General features: G+C 37.5%; 1 protein-coding gene and 3 long non-coding RNA genes across 4 annotated transcripts; 1 reads left to right on the top strand and 3 right to left on the bottom strand.

Moving 5' to 3' along the window:
- Positions 1-120: 120 nt before the first annotated feature.
- LOC135611683 (uncharacterized) lies at positions 121-556 on the bottom strand. The gene is made up of 2 exons (XR_010486628.1): positions 418-556; positions 121-349 (listed from the first exon to the last, which is right to left on the bottom strand). It is a non-coding gene; the product is annotated as an uncharacterized LOC135611683 (long non-coding RNA).
- Positions 557-4,813: 4,257 nt separating this feature from the next.
- On the top strand, positions 4,814-6,633 carry LOC103984789 (probable protein phosphatase 2C 55). Its single transcript, XM_009402349.2, has 6 exons — positions 4,814-4,938; positions 5,026-5,163; positions 5,255-5,374; positions 5,449-5,776; positions 5,902-6,048; positions 6,340-6,633. The coding sequence occupies exons 1-6, from the start codon at positions 4,814-4,816 to the stop codon at positions 6,631-6,633; spliced, it is 1,152 nt and encodes a 383-aa protein (XP_009400624.2).
- Positions 6,634-9,554: 2,921 nt separating this feature from the next.
- LOC135612300 (uncharacterized) lies at positions 9,555-10,389 on the bottom strand. Its single transcript, XR_010486919.1, has 2 exons — positions 10,054-10,389; positions 9,555-9,970 (listed from the first exon to the last, which is right to left on the bottom strand). It is a non-coding gene; the product is annotated as an uncharacterized LOC135612300 (long non-coding RNA).
- Positions 10,390-17,394: 7,005 nt separating this feature from the next.
- On the bottom strand, positions 17,395-18,116 carry LOC135612299 (uncharacterized). Its single transcript, XR_010486918.1, has 2 exons — positions 17,906-18,116; positions 17,395-17,823 (listed from the first exon to the last, which is right to left on the bottom strand). It is a non-coding gene; the product is annotated as an uncharacterized LOC135612299 (long non-coding RNA).
- Between the last annotated feature and the right edge of the window lie 3,791 nt (positions 18,117-21,907).

Raw genomic sequence — 21,907 nt, 5'->3', positions numbered from 1 at the left:
ACATCAGAGATGCTTTCGGGAAACTAAAGAGCAATGGGTACATGATGCCTCAGCCAACAGAGCAGTGATCTCCTGTTCATCCCACTTCACTGTTCTATCAGCAAAAACACCAAAGAAACGGATGATGACTTGTAGCGGTTACCGTTGCGGAAAACACAGAAGATTGCATGGGTATGGATGAACCCACTCACTCCATCTTCACTGTGACGGGGAGAAAGAGCGCAAGCACAAAGAAGGAGATGATGAGTCGGGCCATGGGTTCACTCTCTGCCAAGCCTAGCAGTCCCAGAGGCAGTAGCAGCAGATGTAGTCGAAGCAGCTCGTCAGGCAGTCATAGCAGCAGGAACAACTGCAGCAGAACAGTAAGCCGACAACACGACAACAACCAGCAAAGGAATCTGCAGGCGTGATGCTTACCCTGCGTTGATGATTTGATCTTGGGGGTCGTCTCTGCTTGACATCACCTGGGAAGTTGGTGGCTCCATATATCTCTCCCCTACTCCCAGTGGCTGTTTGAGATTGCTGAAGCCGCAAAGAAGATGAGGGAAGACTGCAGAGGGCTTACACCAGCGAAAGATATGGTATGCGCAGTGACTCTCTAGCAAAGGGAAAGTTGCCTGCCATGACTGATTGGCTCAATATTCTACGATTACTTTTGGGAAAGTTGACGAGAGCTGCGTGAATGATGATGGTCTTCAAAGTTGCCCCGACTTGAAGAAGGCATCGACAAATGCTCGGTGCGCACTGCTGATGTATCTATCTATCTATCTCGTGGCACTTTGTTGCAATCAAACAGGGCAATCTACCTGTTAAGAAAAAGAAACAGAGTAATTTATGATTGTAAGCAGTGGGGAAAGAAAGGTACATGATCTAACAATTAAGATGAGAAAGATCATACACAATTTACTGGTTGATTTTGCTCAACGAAGTCGGATGATACGACATGGAATTAAAGTTCAATCTTTTGGACGTTTTTTTAGATTATATAGTTATATTTGATTAGATAAAATATATTTAATTTGATTATAATTATTAATCGATATAAAAAAAAAAGTACAAACGAACTTTGAACCTCCAGTTAATTATTCGTCGGATTACTGATCAAATAAAAAAAATTTAAATGACATCGAAAGATATAAAATTCTGATAAGTTATTATTTGATTTTAGTTCTTAACATCATTTTTTTTTTTGCATAACAGTGGTTTTGATGCTTACAAAATTTTGACACAAAATATCATGTGGATAAATAGTGATTTTTTCTTATTGAAAAGAGAGAAAAAAATGTAATAAAAATACAATAAGAAAAAGAAGATAACTACTAGTTTTTATCTTGTTTTGATTTTCACAAGATTCCCAATCAATTTGTGTTGAATTATTTATTTATTTATCATAGGCATCTATTTTAGTCTTTGTTAATTTTTATTAAGAATTCAACTATAATAAATATTTTACTCGGTTATTAGATGTAATGAATCAAATATTTGAATTTATCATAAATAAAATTTGATTTAGTTAGCGAATTGTTGCATGTCTATTTATAAGATGTCTATGTTTCAAAATGAAATTTCGGTACGTGACAATATTTGTATATTTAATTTAAAATAATTTTTATTTTTTATGATATATAGAATTGGTAAATATTAATGAGAGATGTGATATTCCTTTTGCAAATGAAATCTCCAATAAAAACCAATAAATTATTTCTTCCTTTCTTTGCATTTGTTTTTTTTTTATTTTCATTTTCTCCTTGAGTAATTTAAGAAACTAAAATCAAAATATAATATTACAACTTATGATATTTAAATAAAAATAAATTAAAATGGTACCACATCTTTGTGTCGCTTGTGTTCATACCAAGATATTAGCATGTAATTGATGGTGAAATAGTGATATGATTGATAGTAATAGTGAAATTAGTATTAATGAAATTAGTTATCTTTAGTATCTCAGTCCTTACATTTTTAAAAAGATTATATCGATATCATTATATTTACGAAAATGAAACATTTAATTCAATTACTCTAATAAAACTTCTCTCTTTCTCTGTCTTGATTTTTCACTAAAATTATTTTTTAATCCTTTATAGGGATCTCAATATTTATATTTCGTAAATATAGATATTTTAATATAATTTTTAAAAATATAAAAATCAGAATGATAAAAATACAAGTCTGATAACCATCATTGCCAACAATAATAATATGGCAGCTTATGCGTGTTATTTGGCCAAGGAAACGATTGAATGCAGCACCTGCAGGGAAACTATGCCCTCGTTCTGCTTTATGGAACGCCTGCGGCACCTCCACAGTCTCGAAATCCCAGACATCCAGGAAGACGAGCCTTCTTCCTGCCCTCCATCCTCCGACATGAAGGAAGACGACCCTGAACACATTAACGGTGATCATGCTTCTTCTTCTTCTTCTTCTTCCACCGCTCGTGATTCGGAGATTCTCACTGGAACAAAGGACCCGTCGTCCTCCGCCTCTAGAGAGAAGTGCAGAGACGCAGAAAGCAAAGTGCAAGCTTCTTGTACTCGGTTCCTGTCCTACTTCGCGAATTTGGTGTCTCATTGCGGTCATGCCTGCAGAAGTCGAGATGCGGTCCCCATGAAAGAAGGCACCGCCGAGTACCCAAATAATGGTCCTTCGTCTTCTTCTACCGCTCGAGATCTAAAGTTGCACCAAGAAACAAAGGGGCCGTCATCAACCTGTGAAGAGGAATGCAGGCACGTAGAATTCAAAGAACAAGCTTGTCTGAGTTGGGATTTCCGTCTAATGTTGGATTTCGATTTTGGGTTTCGATCTTCCTTCATGAAGGGAGATAACCCAGAGTACCACAACAATGATACTGCATCCACGCCTACCGCTCAAGATCAAGAGTTGCCCTCCGAAACACAGGAACAGAGGTGCAGGTCCGTCGAAAGGTGAAGAATAAGCTTCTCTCTTATGTGTAGTTTCTGATGTACCGTCAGACTTCTTGTCTACAGAAGTCACGATGCAGTCGCCAAGAGGAGGCCACTGAAGATGAAGGCCGGATCATGCTACATACCACAGAAGACAAAATTGATAGGAGACGACGCTCACTTCGTATGCGAGCATGAGCAAGTCGTCGGCGTAGCAGATGGCGTCGGCGGATGGGCCAAGTTAGGCGTCGACGCCGGAGAATATGCTCGAGAGCTCACGTCTCATGCCGAGAAAGCGGTTCGTGCATCACCTGAAGGTTGTGTTGATCCTCACCAGGTGCTGGCAACAGCTCATGCTCGCACAAATGCCTTGGGATCCTCCACTGCTTGCATCGTAGCACTCAAAGACCAGGTTTTCGATTCTTCTTATTGCATGCAATCAGTTATGGCATTTGACAGTTCAACTTCGCTATTGGATTGCGCGTCTTCGGTCACAAACTATTGTTTCTTGGATCGCAGTACATTCATACGGTGAATATTGGCGATAGTGGCTTTTTGGTGGTCAGAAATAATGAAGTATTCTACCATTCTCCAACCCAACAACTAAGATTTAACAGGCCATATCAACTCCAAAAATCTGGAGGCGAAACGCTAAATGATGCAGAGGTTAGCACAGTTGCAAACATGATTTGTAGTTAAATTTGGACAGGGAGATTTCACAGAATCTATATCTCAAACATTTTGTTGTAAGTTTCATCTTTTCAACCTAACCCTAATTGCCTATTGCAACTCTGGGAGATCTTCCGATTTCTTTCATCTTTTCAACCTAAACCTAATAATTGCATGTCGTAAGTACCTGCATTACCAAGAAAAGTGGGGACACTATCATCTATTAACTTCTTAACATGACCTCTTATTGTAAGCATCAAGATTCACATTTACTCTCCACTTCATTGCACCTGAAACAGATAAAGTCGATCGGAGTTGAACCAGGAGACATTATTGTTGTAGGCACCGATGGGGTCTTCGACAACCTGTTCGACAGAGAGGTGATACGAGTTATAAAATCCGGATTGGCGCTCAGTGTAAGTGCAGAACGTATGGCTAATCTTATTGCTGATGAAGCCCTACGCAACTCAATCAGAAGAACGAAAGAAACACCCTTCTCTATAGCATGTAGAAAGGCAGGAAAGCGCCGAAAAGGAGGCAAGAAAGACGATATCACGGTGGTGGTTATGTGCATTCTTGAGGCTGACGATTAAGATAAGTGTTCTATCTATGCACCGGAAGAAACTGCATGAGCAATTGCCATCACCTGCTATATATCATTCCGGAAGAGCTTTCTTTGGGATCTTCGTTTGACAGTTCTTCCTGTTGTGGTACAAATCTAAAGGCACTGTTTCAGGCTTTCAATCGATCGATTCTCATTAATTCTTTGTACCTGCAATGCATGAAAATGATTGAATGAATAGCGAGTGAAATTAATCACATGACCAAATCAGTAATACTAAATAGGTGAACTCTAATTAATTGCTAATCATGATATATATATATATATATATATGATCTTATTTTTCTAGGCTTATGGTTTATGATAAGACATAATCCAACTTAAAGGTATGATTATTATAAAAATAAACTTACTGCAGGGGATGGTTAATATGATAGATGTTGATAATAAGTGTATCCATCACAATCTTATAATTCAATCTATGATAAGGCATAATCCAGGTGTTCTACTCCCAAAGCAATCTGAAACCACCAGCCACTTCCGACTCCTTGTTGGCTTCAACAACTACGCCCTCGTCCCCGCACTATAAAACACCTGCAGCACCTCCATGGTCTCTCATCAACGCCGTCCACGAAAACCCAGAAAGACTCGTCTTCATCCTGCCCTCCGTTCTCCGGACATGAAGGAAGAGAACCCTGAACACCAAAACGGTGATCCTTCATCTTCTTCTTCCACTGCTCGCAGTCCGGAGTTTCTCATCGAAACAAAGGACCAGTCGTCGTCCACCTCTAGAGAGAAATGCGGGTACGTAGAATGGAAAGAGCAACCTTCTTGGACTCTGTTTTCGTTCTCCTTTGCGAATTTGATGTATCATTGCGGTCTTATCTACAGAAGTCAAGATACGGTCGCCATGAAGGAAGACAACGCAGAATACCCAAGCAATGGCCCTTCGTCTTCTTCCACTGCTCAAGATCTAACTCTGCTCACAGAAACTGAGGAGCCGACATCTACCTGTAAAGAGCAGTGCAGGCACGCATAATTCAAAGAACAAGTTCATCTGACTTACGTCTTCCATCAAATTTCGGGTTTTGATTTTGATGTATCATTTAATTGACTACAGCAGTCAAGATTCGATCGCCACGAAGGAAGACAGCCCAGAGTACCATAACGATGACAGTGCATCCTTGTCTACTGCTCAAGATCCGGAGTTGCCCACCGAAACACAGGAACAGAGGTGCAGGTACGTAGAAAGGTGAAGAATAAGCTTCTCTCTTATGTGTAGTTTCTGATGTACCATTCACTTCTTGTCTACAGAACTCACGAAGCAGTTGAGAAGAGGAGGCCACTGAAGATGAAGGCAGGATCATATTACATACCACATATGAGAAAATTGAAAGGAGAAGACGCTCACTTCATATGTGAGCATGAGCAAGTCGTCGGTGTAGCAGATGGCGTCGGTGGATGGGCCAAGTTAGGCATCGATGCCGGAGAATATGCTCGAGAGCTCATGTCTCGTGCGGAGCAAGCGGTTCGTGCATCACCTGAAGGTTGCGTTGATCCTTTCCAGGTCCTGGCAACAGCTCATGCCCTGACAAATGCATTGGGAGCCTCCACAGCTTGCATCATGGCACTCAAAGGCCAGGTTTTTTATTCTTCTTATTGCATGCAATCAAATATAGCATCGACTATTAAACTTAGCTATTGGATTATATTTCTTAGAACACAAACTAGCTCAGTAGGTCAATGGCATTGTTTTTTGGTTTGCAGTACATTCATACAGTGAATATTGGCGATAGCGGCTTTTTGGTGATTAGAGATGATGCCGTATTGTACCATTCTCCCGCACAACAAAGAGGTTTTAACACGCCATATCAACTCCAAAACTCTGGCGGCGAAACGCTAAATGATGCAGAGGTTAGTACAGTTGCAAGCATGACATTTGTAGTTTAATTTGGGCAGGGAGAGTTCACAGATAATTGTAGTTGTATTTCTCTCAAACATTTTGCTGTAAGATTCATCTTCTTAACCTAAGCCTAAGTGCATGTTGCAACTCTGGGAGATCTTCCAATTTCTTTCATCTTCCTAATAATTGCATGTTGTAAGTATTGGATCACCAAGATTTGACTCTTGACATAACCTCTTGTTGTAAGCGTCAAGATTTGACTCTTATCATATTTGCTCTCCACTTCATTGCTCCTGAAACAGGTAAAGTCGATGGGAGTTGAACCAGGAGACATCATTGTTGTAGCCACAGATGGGGTATTCGACAACCTGTTCGACAGCGAGGTGGTTCGACTGATAAAATCCGGATTGGTGCTCAATCTAAGTGCAGATCGTATAGCTAGTCTTGTTGCTGATGAAGCCCAACGCAACTCACTCAGAAGAACGAAAGAAACACCCTTCTCTATAGCATGTAGAAAGGCAGGAAAGCGCCGAAAAGGAGGCAAGAAAGACGATATCACGGTGGTGGTTATGTGCATTATTGAGGCTGACGATTAAGATGAGTGTTCTTCCTAAGCAGCGGAAGAAACTGCATGAGCAATCGCCATCACCTGCTATGTATCATTCCGGAAGAGCTTTCTTTGGGATCTTCATTTGACACTTCTTCCTGTTGTGGTACAGATCTATAGGAATTGCTGTAACTTATCTGAGAGTTACAGGCCTTTAATTGATAGATGCTCATTGATCATTTGTACCTGCAATGCATCATCATATGAGAATACGAATCAAGTGAATAAAATACAAAATTTTCTCGTTAATCTGAGGCAACTAATTCTCTACCAAAACAGTTTGATCCTAAGACACTACAATTTTTCACCCAAAGAAAGAGAGAAATTTAAGCTATATTATTGATTGGCGAAGAAAATTAGTCACATAACATAACTAACACAAAATAAATAAATTCTGATAATTTAACATTTCCTTTTGCTTATGTATAGAAGGTTATATACTTTGTACGTTTTGCAAATCACAGCATGTTAGATAATACATATAAATAAGCTTTTAATAGGTCATTCAGTATACATAATTTTACAAAAGTCATATAAATGCATAAACATAGCTAAGAAGACATTCAAAGTCGTAATAATATTATTTGATTTAGTCAGGCTCTATCCTCGTAGAACCATGTTTAACTGATGATGACGTATGTATGTAATATACTTAATTCTTATGTTAGGGCTTGGAAAAATGAGGATTACATAACATAACATATAAGCAATTGATGATCAAAACAATTGATTATATATCTTATTTTGTAAGAAACCATATGATACTTTCAATAACTAGAACAAATAAATACTTTATAAAACTAATAAATATTCATTAAAACATATCTAATTTTTATATATTACTAAGTTTATAAATACATGTGATTCTTTGAAAATAAAATAGGTAAAGTCATACAGTACTCATGATAATTTTGTATATTATAAAATCATGGTAGTTTCTCTTTTTATAGAATTATTGAAAGAATGAACTTATTATCCAAATATAAAACAAAATTTTAGAGTCCTAATATATTTCCATGCATGGTCCTAATTGACATCTAACCTATTTGATAATACTATTTGCTTTTTCTCCTTTTATGTTCTTCCTTAATTTTCTTTTCCTATTTTCTTCACTTCACTTGTTTTCTCCCGACAATACTACTATCATTTAGTCGAAACGATGCTAATAAGTAGTAATACTATCACCAGCAAGACTCAATTTTAGTTTAGTCATAGCCTTCAGTTCAATTTCAACCTTCTTCTAATGACATTTTGTTTATCTATTTATTCATACATCTTTTAAGTCTTCAAAATAGTCAAAACAATACTTTTCATATCAAGTCAACTCAAATATCTATTTATTTACTCGATAAAAAAAATTAATTTATCAAGCTCATGAATTAAGTCTTTCATAACTAATATTAGAATCAATAAAACATTCTACTATTAGGAGTGAAAATCAATGTCCCATCTTAGAGGCATCCCCATATATATATTAGGAAGCTACATTTGCTCACATGCCCATATGTATCCTCCTCTTTGAGGTGAGAGATGGCAATGCCTCATCACCATGTTCCCTCCAATAGAGAGGATTAGGGACAAATCCTTTAATCTCTATAGAGGTAGAGGTAGAGGTAGAGGTAGAAGGTATATTAGAACTTGTCCTTCTTAAAAGTGTATGGACTAAGGAAGAATAGTGTACATCAGAACTATCTTTGTCGACAACCATCTGATCTAATCTGAGGCATCATAGATGGTTGAAGAAAGACTTGTTGAAGGCAAGACATTAATGCAAAAGTGATAAGAAGCCTATCTATGAGCAAAGGATGGTTTCATCAAGATCTTATTGTAAATCTGAGCACCGATTGATTCTGAAAATGGTAACATATTTGTTATAATCTGGCAAATCGAACGAATGGTTCTTGAGATAATATTCTTTTTATATGATAAGATATTAAAAACACCTTATATGGTATGAACAAAACATTGACATAGTAAGAATGCATCTTGTAAAATCAGAAAACATATTGAATGGTGCTAAGACAGATAGGAATAAGTGGATAAGACACTCCCTTGAGTTTTGAAGAGTGAGATAGAAGAAGCATGTCATGTTGCGAGTTGTATGTCGCCATGCGGAGATATGGATTTTTTTTATAAAATTATTTAAAAAAATCTATTTTATTTATAAAAAAAAAAATCATTTTTTTATTCATTTAAAAATATATATTTCAATCTGAATTTTTTTATCTTTTTTTTCAACTTAAAATTTTTATCTCGATATTGATATGTCAAGACTGATGAAATATAATATAAATAAAGATTAGCATATATGAGATTGAACATCAATTTAACTCAAAAGATCGAATTGTTAATGTGGGATTAAAGGATTTCTGATTTGGAACTAAATTTGGATCGGCTTTGATATCATAATACATCGGTCTTAATGTCTATAATTTAGTGACAAGTTATATCTTTGTCGCAAAAGTTTTTGACAATGAGACTTAACCCGATAGGCGATAGTGATAAATCAATGAAAAGGTTTATATTTCTATCTGAAAGTTATACCTTTGTCGCAAAAGTTTTTTTTTATCATATTGCTCAGGGTAAATTGTAACACTTATTTTATTAAAAATACGATGTCATTGTGCAAGAAATATGATAGAAGAAAATGGTAAAAATATAACTTTTGTTAGATTCAAATGTTAATGATTCAGTAATTACCTCCTCTCATACATGACATGAGATCACAGTACATGAGTACATTAAAAAAAAAAAAAAAAGGACTCTTTGAACTATTTATATGATTTTTTTTTTATATTTAGATTACTACATCTTTCAAAAGATCTTTTTTCAAAGAATATTGTTCAACTCACCAAAAGATCCATACACTTGTTTATAAATAGAGCTCTTTATATGCTAACGATGCATCCGTCACGATAAAAGCAGAAGCATTTTATTACTGAAGCAAAGCAACAACACACGACATAGATGGATGGATAGATAGGACGGAGAGAGACAGGACAACAGAAATAACAGGCGAACACAAACACGATCGGATCACACCATCATCCCTAATTTCCCACCGGTTTCTTCGATCGCCCACTGCTGCGACGGCTCTAGTTTGGGGACGCCATCAAGCCAGCGACAGGAGTCGGCCTCGCAGGCCTTGTAGTCCACGTGATCGAGGCAAGTGCACTCGTTGAGGACACACTCGCAGTTGGTGCAGGCGGAAGGGCAGGAGCCTTGCCATGCGCCGCCGCAAATGCACCAAGTAGGTGGGTAAATGAGAGGACAGATGCATGTGCAGCACGGCCCATCTGCCCTTGCTCCCAACGCACTCAGTGCCGCTGCAGCATGAAGACGGAATTAACGATGCCTCGATCACCAGCCCAATCATATACAACGTTCGCATACATATTTATCTACCTACCTCTGGCGAGGGATTGCGGACGGGGTGTGACACGGGCCGCTGAGCAGTCGGTGTGCAAGTAGAAGAAGGCCAACAACGTCACAAGTAGAAGACACGACGCTGCACCTCTTTTGCCTCCTCCAGCCATTGCTTACCACTGAGCTTTCTATCACAGCGTACCTGTGCAAGTAAGTAGGAGGTAGTGCGTATTCCCTCCTCCCTCCTCCTCTCCTATTTATAGGGCCACAATGCTCGAGCCATTTATAGTCCCATAAATGCATGTGACTTCCTTAAACCGGTTATATGTGTTCATGAGAATAAATAATGGATGCAGAGCTCAAGAGTGTCATATCTCTCTCTCTCTCTCTCTCTCTCTCTCTCTCTCTCTCTCTCTCTCTCTCTCAAAATGACACCCAGATAAAAGTTGCAGCACCAGAGTTGGTGAAGGTGCGTCGGTGCATTAACAATATAAATGCATCCGCGCGAAGCACATGGAAAATTGTAAATTATTTTTACGTGGATGAGGATTCTCCACACTTCCCATGTGATATTAATATTATTGAATACCTCAGTTTCAAGTTGCCATATCTATAATTAATATGATTACAGATTACAAAACAAATAACACAGTACTGTTGTAGACGAGCAATTAAAAATGATTACACGCGCAACGCGCGGATGTACGTCCCCACCCTTCAAATGGAAAGGGGAGGGAGAAGCAACAAACAATACCGATTCGTACATACATAGGTCGTCGTGTGTGATAGAGAGCCAAAAATGGCTAGAGAAAGCAGAAGACGTACTGTCTTTCTTCTTCTTCCTATGCACTCCTCCTTCTCCACCAACTCATCAGCAGCCCGTTCTTACCCTCATGTGCAATCCCTTGCTTAGATGTAGTATATATATATATATATATATATATATATATATATATATATATATATATATATATATATATATATATATATATATATATATATATATATATATATATATAAGGATCAATGATAAAAATAAGATTCGAGCTTAAGATGTTATGGTATATTATCAAAATCTTTATAAAGTTAATTGATGCTTTTAAAAATATATAGAAATCTTTGATATCAACTTGTATTTCTAAATGATTATAATAGAAACACAATAAAAATAATGTAGAAACAAAATAACGTACCTCTAGCCATTGTTATCAAGAATTTCTACAATGGTTTCTTACTTTAGATGGTGTAGGAAATCCTTTTGACTTCAAAAAGATGTTGAGCCCAAAAATCAAAATCCTCATTTATATAGATGTTCTCCTATCAAGAACGTTTATTATCACCAACTCATAACGTTCAAGAATTAATTTAAAATTATAACGTTTAGACCATAATGAAGAATTTTAATGATATTAAATATTTTGTTTAATAATAACGATTTCATTTATAATGAATAAAAAACTAAAATATTTAAACTATTATAAATGAAGGAATTCATTATCATGAATGAAGGAATCTTAATGAGAACGATTATATTCTCCCATTTGGTCCATACGTTTAGCTTAATAATTTAAATTAATTTTTATCGAATAATTTTCTTAAGAAATAAATATATGAATCATACCGATAAGTCCTCTAAGACCAATTATTATCATCCATGTATCACGATGTATTTAGTTTCTTAATCTTAATGTGATAATATTACTTAATGAATAAACCTTATGTTTATTCTTGGTCTAGTAATAATATATTTTCTCAAAATAATATACACATGAATGAAAAAATATCACAATATATAAGAGTTTCAATATCATTATAAAGTGGTACCAAGTCCCATTTTCTTTACATAATTCTTGAATTTCAGAGGTGGCATACCTTCAGTTAAAGGATCAGCAATCATCAATTCAATGCTAATATACTCAATGATCACTTTCTTTTCTTTTACACATTTTTTTATGGCTAAATACTTAATATCGATATATTTAATTTGACTTACACTTTTATTATTTTTAGTCATAAAAACAGCAGTTGAATTATCACAAAAAATTCTTAAGAGCCTAGAAATAGAATCTATAATTCTAAGCCCAAAAATGAAATTCTTAAGCTATACATCATGTGTGAAGTAGTCTCAAAATAGGAGACAAACTCAACTTCATAGTAGAAGTAACAATCAAGGTCTGCTTAGAGCTTCTCCAAGAAATAGCTCCACTAGCCATCATAAAAATATATCTTGATGTTGATTTATGAGAATCGACACAACCAACAAAGTCTGAATCCAAGTAACCAATTACATCTAGATTGTCTATATGTTTATACATAAGCATGTAATCTTTGATTCCTTGTAAATACCTCATCACTTTCTTTACAGCTCTGTAGTGGTCCATACCTGGATTACTCTGATATTGACCTAACATCCCCACAATAAATGCAATATCATGTTTAGTATAAACCTGAGCATACATAAGGCTTCCTACGGCGAAAGCATATGGGATGTTTTTCATTGATTCCCTTTTAAAGTTGTTCTTAGGCATTGGTTCAAATTGAACCTATCATGTTTCACAATGGGATTTTCAACAAATATCATCTACATATAAAACAAGGAAACATATTTTACTCCCACTGACCTTCTGGTATATACATTGATCTATGAGATTTTCAACAAATTTGAATCAAGAAATCATTTCATAGAATTTAAAATATCATTAGCGGGAGGCTTGTTTTAAACCGTATACAGACTTCTTAAGCTTACAAACTAAGTGTTTACCAACACTAGAGGAGAAACCTTTAGATTGTTTCATATATACCTCTTCCTCTAGATCTCCATTAAGAAATATTATTTTCACATCCATTTGTTACAATTCAAGGTCAAAATGAGCAACTAATGTCAAAATGATACGAAAATAATCTTTTTTAAATACAGGAGAAAACGTCTCTGTATAATCGATTCCCTCTTTTAAAATAAATCCCTTTGCAACAAGTGTTGCCTTGTATCTCTCAAAGTTGCCTAACAAATCTTTCTTAGTTTTAAAGACTCATTTATAACCAATAGCCTTTGCTTCATTAGACAACTCTACAAGATCCCATACTCCATTTCTCATCATGGAATTCATCTATTCTTTTATGGTATCATGCCACAAATGAGACTCTTTGCAATTCATGGCTTGTGAAAATATTTCAGGATCATTTTTTGCTCCAATATTATAGTCAAATTCTTGTAGACATATAATATAATCACTAGGAATTATATTGATTTATATTAATGTAATTTAATTAACCATATTAATTTTATGTTGATATTTTTATATTTTTAAGCAAAAAAATTTACATAAAACTCATAATTAATCATGATACTACAATTGGGTTACCACTAATCCTACAACTTCAAGCTTACTCTGACTCTAGCAACAGCTTTTGGGGAAATATAATTATCAAATCAAACTTGATGTTCCGATCATTGTTTGCTCATGCTATTATCGTATGCTGTGATTTTTCTTGGTATCGTTAGATAATAATAAAATTCCATTAGGTTAAATGGACACAATTATTTAATTGATTCGTTTCTAAAAGAAATCAATCCATCCATTGATTCGACTGCCAATGTTAAGTTTTAGGAAAACCATCGGAGAACATCATAGCTAGAATTATATTTGTTTCGGAAAATTATTCACTTTTTTAAAATAAGATGAACAGGTTACGTTTCATTTGAGTTCAAGCATTAAATTTCCAACAACAAGAATATGCTTCCAAGAAGATAAGAGCTGATCAAAATAATAAATGGGATAATAATACGATCTTATATCACTCTCAAAATAAATATTTGTCTTGCAGAAGTAGAAGATCGAGGATGCTCGGAAGTATTACTACTAAACCTAATGCAAGAATCCAAGACTGGGAAGGAAACCTAATCACAACACTAGGAAGCATGCATGCATGCATGCTACCAGATTACCGGGAGTCATGGAGCAAAAGTTCGTCATGCTTGGCTGGAGGTGCGCAGGCCAGAGGACAGTGCACGATGACCTCCGGAGAGTGCTAGGTGAGGACACCACAACGGGCGGTGGAGGGTAGGACAGCAGCGGCGGAGTGGCGGATAACACCTGGGTGTATCGAGGACGCACGCCTGTGGATCCATAACTAAGAGAGAGAGAGAGAGAGAGAGAGAGAGAGCGCGACGCTCGCATGGCTCCTTATCAGCGACGGGAAAGAAATCAGTGTTGGAATTCAATTCAAACTTTAACTTCATATTCAATATTGTTGGAGTTGTACGTGAAAGATATGATGGGGTAGATTAGATCGAGTTTGACTGAAACATATATATATTTCCTATAGAACGTACTTCAACGAAGGCAAAGAAGTATGGTATTTTGTATTGAAAAGCATATTAGAATTTATTATTTTAAAAATAATTGATGGAACGATATTGGAAAAGTAAATTATTTGTGATATGTAGATGAAAAATATATATTTCTCTTTTAAGAACGATATAATCACTTAAAGTGTGATTTTATATTGGATGAAATCCGAGATTACTTGTTTCTGAAATGATGTTCTTATGAAAAAAAGGCGGTGATGTGACTGTACGATGATATAGTATGTAGTGAGTATAAATATATATTGATATGTAAATATAAGTGCCTGTTGATATGTAAGTAAATCACACACGACGGCTAGTGTCGAAATCCTATGATAACAACAGGGATGAATGACCATCTCATGCGGCACTTGCCTTCCACCGAGGGCAAATTGGCAGCCTCATCGCATTCCTGTTGCTCGACTCCCTTTGTCCCTTCCCATGTCGACGGATCAACCCTCACGCTTTTCCCTTGGGCTCCCTAAGACCCTCGGAGAACCCTCCCCATATCTCCCCACTTACCCATCTCCTGCTCACCCTCCTCCTCTATCGAATTGTTGGGGATGGAGGAGCAAGAAATTGATAAAAACATAATACTATGATGTAAGTAAAAAGAATCTTTTCGATCAAAAAAACTAATGTAGTATTTAAAATAAGAGGATTGACATAAAACACTTATAAGATATTCTCAAGTGTATTCTCCTTATATCTTACTTCATGAACTATGATCCTATTTATATGAACTAGAGATAACTAGGTGACTGTATCATATCACCCATAGTTGAGTTAGGTGTTGGAACTATCCTATAACTTATAGATCATGGGTCATTTCTTAAAACATGTCTATAACTACTAAGAACATGATAACTACTTAGATAACTATTATGAATTAATTCTCAACACGAAGCCATAGATATCGATCGATTAGAGCAATCTATTAAAAAGTCGCCCAAAGATTTCCAGCCATGACTGTGCTTGATCGGTTCTTGGAGTCGTTGTCTCACCTTTTCTTGGAAAAAGATTGGATCTTGCACCTTTTTCTTGATCTTCCTTACTTTTCGGAGTCGACATATTGGGTTTTTTATCGTGCTTCACCTTTTTTTCTTCAAAGGATCGAATCTTGAATTTTGTTTCTTTTATTGAGTACTCACTCAGATCATCTAAGGATAATCTTGATTTGTAAGTTATTGAATGGCGATAACTATACTACTTGAAGTCGTTCGATGAGCATAGCTCTTAGAGTCCGAAACAATATAGGTTTCATCGATGGATTAATTTTATATCATTAATAACTTTATCTGACACATGATTTATTAAAACAAAAATATTAATCTAGTGATAATATATTATACCAATTTCACTTATTAAAGTTCGAGAGTTTAAAACATACCATATATTTTTAAAAGCATCAGTTAACTTAGCAAAGACTTTGATAATATATCATAACGTCTTAGCAAAAACTATATATATATATATATATATAATACTGCATCGGGTAGGTACGGGCAGCTGCTGAATTGGTGGCGACGAAGGCCAGCATCAGCATAGGAAGAAAACGAGGAAGAAGACGAAGAAGAAGAAGAAGAAGAAAGGCTTCAGTAACTCTTCTGACTCCTCCTCTGCCCATTGTTTAGATCTCTATCACACACGACCTATGTCTGTATGAGTCAGTACTGCTCGTTGCTCGTACCACACCCCCTCCCATTAGCCATATTCACAGTGCATGGAGATCCGCGCACCATGTGTTGGTTGGCTTGGGTGGATAAGAGCAGCCATAGACTATTGGAACGGTGGGGACGGGAACTCGACGTGCATCGGCGCGTTGCGCGTGAAATCAATATTAATTACTTGTCTACAATAGTACTGTATTTGTTTGGGAATCTGTAATCATTTTACTTATAGATATGACAACTTGAAACTAACTAAAAACAATTCCACGCTCAGCTCGTGGATGCACGACAGCCTCCTGGTCTGCTTCGGTTAAAACAGTTTATGGCAGCTCTTATCCATCCAAGCCAACCATCAAGTGCGTGGCCAACCTCTCCATGCACTATAAATATGGGCAAGTTGAGGGAGGGGAGGGAGAAGCAACGAACAGTACCACCTACTTATTCGTGAAGGCAAGATTCTAAGGACCGGTGCAGCAGCCCGTCCAATTAGTAGATGAAGTATTTTATATATTATTTTTTAATAACTAGCGGCAAAATTCTAACCCAAGATATTGTGATACATCATAAAATATTTATTAGCTAAGCTAACTAGTACTTTTTAAAAATATATTAGATAAAACTTCGATATTAAACCTATAATAAATTGGTTTAATGCACCACCATTAATTTAATATTTAAAATACTACTTATATATATTACTAAGTTAAATTTATTACTGAAAAATGATCATCTAATACTAAGTTAAATTTATTCTCAGCATATGGTGGCAGTAGTAACGTTAGTCTGGCATTTGTAGGATCCTCCTCAAGCATATCCTATCGAGACAACGTCGTGAGGGAGTCTCCGACCACCTCCATTTTTTAGCAGGTGTTATTTACTGATTTCAGGCTCCAACAACATTAAAAAGAAATACAAAAAAAATAAAAGGACTGACTTGGCAGCATCATTCATTATCCGGTGTGATTCTTGGAAACAAAGTTTGAATCCCTTCCGCCAGAGATGAGCGTCGCTGGCTAGCACCTCTCTAGGAGGAATAGTGGCACACGGATTAGAGATTGCAGCAGATAAATTTTCCAAGAACCTAAGCTGTTCGATGGGTGCTATAACTCCACATATGAAATCTTACTCTATAATATGGTTTCGATTAAATGATGATCACTGATCTAGAAAAGTTTACCTAATTGAGAAGTGAATTAGGATGTTGGTGAATCTAAACCGGCTTGGTCGACTTATACGGCAGACAGCATGTTCAATATTACCTGCATAATTTATTTGCAATGTATTGGAACAACAGCTGTCATACAAAACATTCGTCATTTCTCAAGTGGTCGTCGTACGAGGATTCAGAGGTGCAACGATGCATCCGTCACCATAAAAGCACAAGCATTTTATTACCGAAGCGAAGCAACACCGCACGGTACACGAGATAGAATATAAGTAGATGGATGGATAGATGGATAGGACGGAGAGAGAGAAGACGACGGGCGAACACAAACGCAATCGGATCACACCATCATCCCTAATTTCCCACCGGTTTCTTCGATCGCCCACTGCTGCGACGGCTCTAGTTTGGGGACGCCATCAAGCCAGCCACAGGAGTCGGCCTCGCAGGCCTTGTAGTCCACATGGTCAATGCAAGTGCACTCGTTCAGGACACACTGGCAGTTGGTGCAGGCGGAAGGGCAGGAGCCTTGCCACACGCCGGCGCAAACGCAAAAAGGAGGTGGGTAAATGAGAGGACAGATGCATCTGCAGCACGGCCCATCTGCCCTTGCCCCCAACGCACTCAGTACCGCTGCAGCGTGAAGACGGGATTAACGATGCCTCGATCACCAGCCCAAACACATACACGTTCCCATACATATTTATCTACCTACCTCTGGCGAGGGATTGCTGACGGGGTGTGACACGGGCAGCCGAGGCGTCGGTGGCGAAGAAGGCCAACAACGTCACGAGCAGCGTCACAAGTAGAAGAGACGACGCTGCACCACTTTTGCCTCCTCCAGCCATAGCTTACCACTGAGCTTTCTATCACAACGTACCTGTGCAAGTAAGTAGGAGGTAGTGCGTATTCCCTCCTCCCTCCTCCTCTCCTATTTATAGTGCCACAATGCTCGAGCCATTTATAGTCCCATAAATGCATGTGACTTCATTAAACCGGATATATGTGTTCATGAGAATAAATAATGGATGCAGAGCTCAAGAGAGTCATATCTCTCTCTCTCTCTCTCTCTCAATATGACACCCAGATAAAAGTTGCAGCGTCAGAGTTGGTGAAGGTGCGTCGGTGCATTAATTACTGTCCCATATAATCCAATATAAATGCATCCGCGCGATGCACATGGAAAATTGTAAATTATTTTAACGTGGATGAGGATTCTCCACACTTCCCATGTGATATTAATATTATTGAATACCTCAGTTTTCAGTTGCCATATCGATAATTAATATGATTACAGATTACAAATCAAATACAGTACTGTTGTAGACGAGTAATTAAAAATGATTACACGCGCAACGCGCGGATGCACGTCCCCACCCTTCAAATGGAAAGGGGAGGGAGAAGCAACAAACAGTACCGATTCGTACATACATAGGTCGTCGTGTGTGATACAGAGCCAAAAATGGCTAGAGAAAGCAGAAGACGTACCGTCTTTCTTCTTCTTCCTATGCACTCCTCCTTCTCCACCAACTCATCAGCAGCCCGTTCTTACCCTCGTGTGCAATCCCTTGCTTAGATGCAGTATTTTATGTTTTTTTTAAGGATAAATGATGAAAATAATATTCGAGCATAAGACGTTATGGTATATTTGTTGGGAAGAAACATGTTAATGCGGAATAATTCTTTTTTCTCTTTGTGTATCAAAATATGTTCCTCATCAAAATATCAACTTGATATCAAAATGCTAATATCAATCAACACACAGCATAAATAATAGAGCAATAAATCAATCACATAGTGAGACCAAATCTTTTTAACGTGAAAAACCCAATGTGGAAAAAACCACGGGACCGTAGGCCACCTCAAACTTCCACTATCAATAATAATGATAACAGGTTTACAGTATATCTTCTCTAGAATAACTAGAGGATCAGAATAACATCAAGAACATAGATCTTGGCTCAAGAATAGCCTATCTTCAGCACATAGGTGGATCTCCTCCAAAGAAAATTCTAGGTCTCACAAAGTGAATATCATAGGAAAGTACCTTAGAGAGGGTAAACTGCAGATCAACACCGTTAGGATTGTAGAGTTTGCTGCAAGGATTCTCCACATAAAATTTGGGCCGAAACCGACAACGTTTGGCCACCGATCGTCAAGCAGAAAAACTCATAAACCTTACTTTCTCTCTCTATTTCTCTCTCCTCTTTTCTATGCACGCCGCCGCACGCTGCACTCTCATGCTCTAATCTCACCCTAATTTCGTTCTCTCTAATCTCTAATTAGTTGATTTGGGCTTATGGCCCAAATTGTCCAAGCCCACATATGGACTGGACCCAACAATTCTCCCCCTCCAGCTCATATGATGAGTTGTACCAAGCCCGCTTTTCGCCTACATGCTTTAAGCTTCTCATTAGGCAAAGACTTTGTCAACATATCTGAACCATTATCATTGGTATGTACCTTTTCCAACTGTAATTCTTTTATCTCACGCACATCACGAATCCACTGATATCTCACATCAATATGCTTGGATCTAGAATGGTATATTGAATTCTTGGAGAGGTGAATAGCGCTCTGACTGTCACAGTAAACAGTATATCCTTCCTATTTCAAGCCCAATTCCTATAGAAACTTTTTCATCCATAAAGCTTCCTTGCAGGCTTCAGTAACTGCTATGTATTCTGCTTCTGTGGTTGATAGAGCAACACACTTCTGTAACTTGGACTGCCAAGAGACTACTCCTCCTGCAAATGTCATCAAGAATCCCGAAGTGGACTTCCTGGAATCAGTATCACCTGCCATGTCTGCATCTATGTACCCTTCTAACACAGGTTCATCATCACCAAAACATAAACACAACTTGGAAGTACCTCTTAGATATCTTAATATCTATTTCACTGCTGCCCAATGTTCCTTTCCAGGATTTGAGAGAAATCGGCTAACAACTCCAACTGCATGAGCTATATCTGGCCTAGTACAAACCATAGCATACATCAAACTGCCTACTGCAGATGAGTAAGGCACTCTGGATATTTCTTCTTTTTCTTTCTCACTTGTAGGACATTGTTTTGAACTCAGCTTGAAATGACCTGCAAGTGGAGAATAAACTGCTTTGGCTTTACTCATGTTGAATCTTTCAAGAACATTTTCAATGTAAGTCTCCTGAGATAGCCAAATCTTCCTTTTCTTCCTATCACGAAGAATCTTCATGCTAAGTATTTGTCTCACCGATCCTAAGTCATTCATGGCAAAAGACTTACTTAGCTCTCTTTTAAGCTTTTTAATTTTTCCAACATCATGGCCAACAATCAACATATCATCAACATATAGCAGTAAAATAATAAAATCATCATCTGAAAATTTCTTCATAAACACACAATGATCAGATGTTGTTCTATCATACCCTTGGCTCATCATAAAGGAATCAAACTTCTTGTACCACTGTCTAGGTGCTTGTTTGAGTCCATATAAGCTTTTCCTAAGCTTACATACCAGATTTTCTTTTCCCTTGACTTTGAAACCTTCTGGTTGCTCCATGTAAATTTCTTCTTCTAAGTCACCATGAAGAAATGCTATTTTTACATCAAGTTGCTCAACTTCTAAATTCAAGCGGGCAGCCAAACCAAGAACAACTCGGATAGAGGACATTTTCACAACCGGAGAAAATATTTCTTCAAAGTCAATACCTTTCTTCTGACTGAATCCTTTCACAACTAGTCGTGCCTTGTATCTTTGTTGTGAGCTATTATTTTCAGTCTTCAATTTATAAACCCACTTATTCTTGAGAGCTTTCTTCTCTTTCGGCAGTTTTACCAAGTCATAGGTGTGGTTCTCAAGCAAGGATCTCATCTCTTCTTGCATGGCTTTAACCCACTCACTCTTCTTCTCATGTAGAATAGCTTCTTGGTAAGTTTCTGGCTCTCCCTCGTCAGTAAGTATAACATACTCATGTGGAGGATATCTAGTAGAGGGTTGTCGCTCTCTAGTGGATCTTCTCAATGGAATCTCAACTGGTGGTGGAGGTGCCTGTTCAGTTGGTTCAGCATCATCAACTGTAGGTGTATCATCACTAGTATTCTCACCACAATCTTCTTGTTCATCTCCCCATGATCATCATGAACTACAGGTGAAGGAACTGGACCCAAACTCCAAGGAATATAAACAGAGGTTTCTGGCTTCTCAACATTATCACCATCATCAAACAATTGGTCTTCAAGAAACACAACATCTCTGCTTTTAATAATCTTCTTGTTCACTGGATCCCATAATCTGTACCCAAACTCTTCATGACCATATCCCAAGAAGATACATGCTTTTGCCTTATTATCAAGCTTGGACCTCTCATCTTTGGGAATATGAACAAATGCTTTACACCCAAAGACTCTCAAATGATTATAAGATATATCTTTTCCTCTCCATACTCTCTCTGGAACATCACCTTGCAGAGGAACTGATGGAGAAAGATTTATCAGGTCAACTGTAGTTCTCATAGCCTCCCCCCAAAATGACTTTGGTAACTTGGCGTGGGAAAGCATACACCTAATCCTTTCTTCAATGGTTCTGTTCATCCTTTCTGCCACACCGTTCTGCTGAGGAGTTTTAGGAACTGTTTTCTCAAGCCTGATACCACGGAACCTGCAATAATTCTCAAAATGACCTCTGTACTCGCCACCATTATCTGATCGAACACACTTTAGCTTTCTGCCAGTTTCTC

The sequence above is a fragment of the Musa acuminata genome, chromosome BXJ2-5, assembly GCF_036884655.1.
Source record: "Musa acuminata AAA Group cultivar baxijiao chromosome BXJ2-5, Cavendish_Baxijiao_AAA, whole genome shotgun sequence".
NCBI lineage: Eukaryota > Viridiplantae > Streptophyta > Magnoliopsida > Zingiberales > Musaceae > Musa > Musa acuminata.
This window is presented reverse-complemented; position numbering and strand designations above follow the sequence as displayed.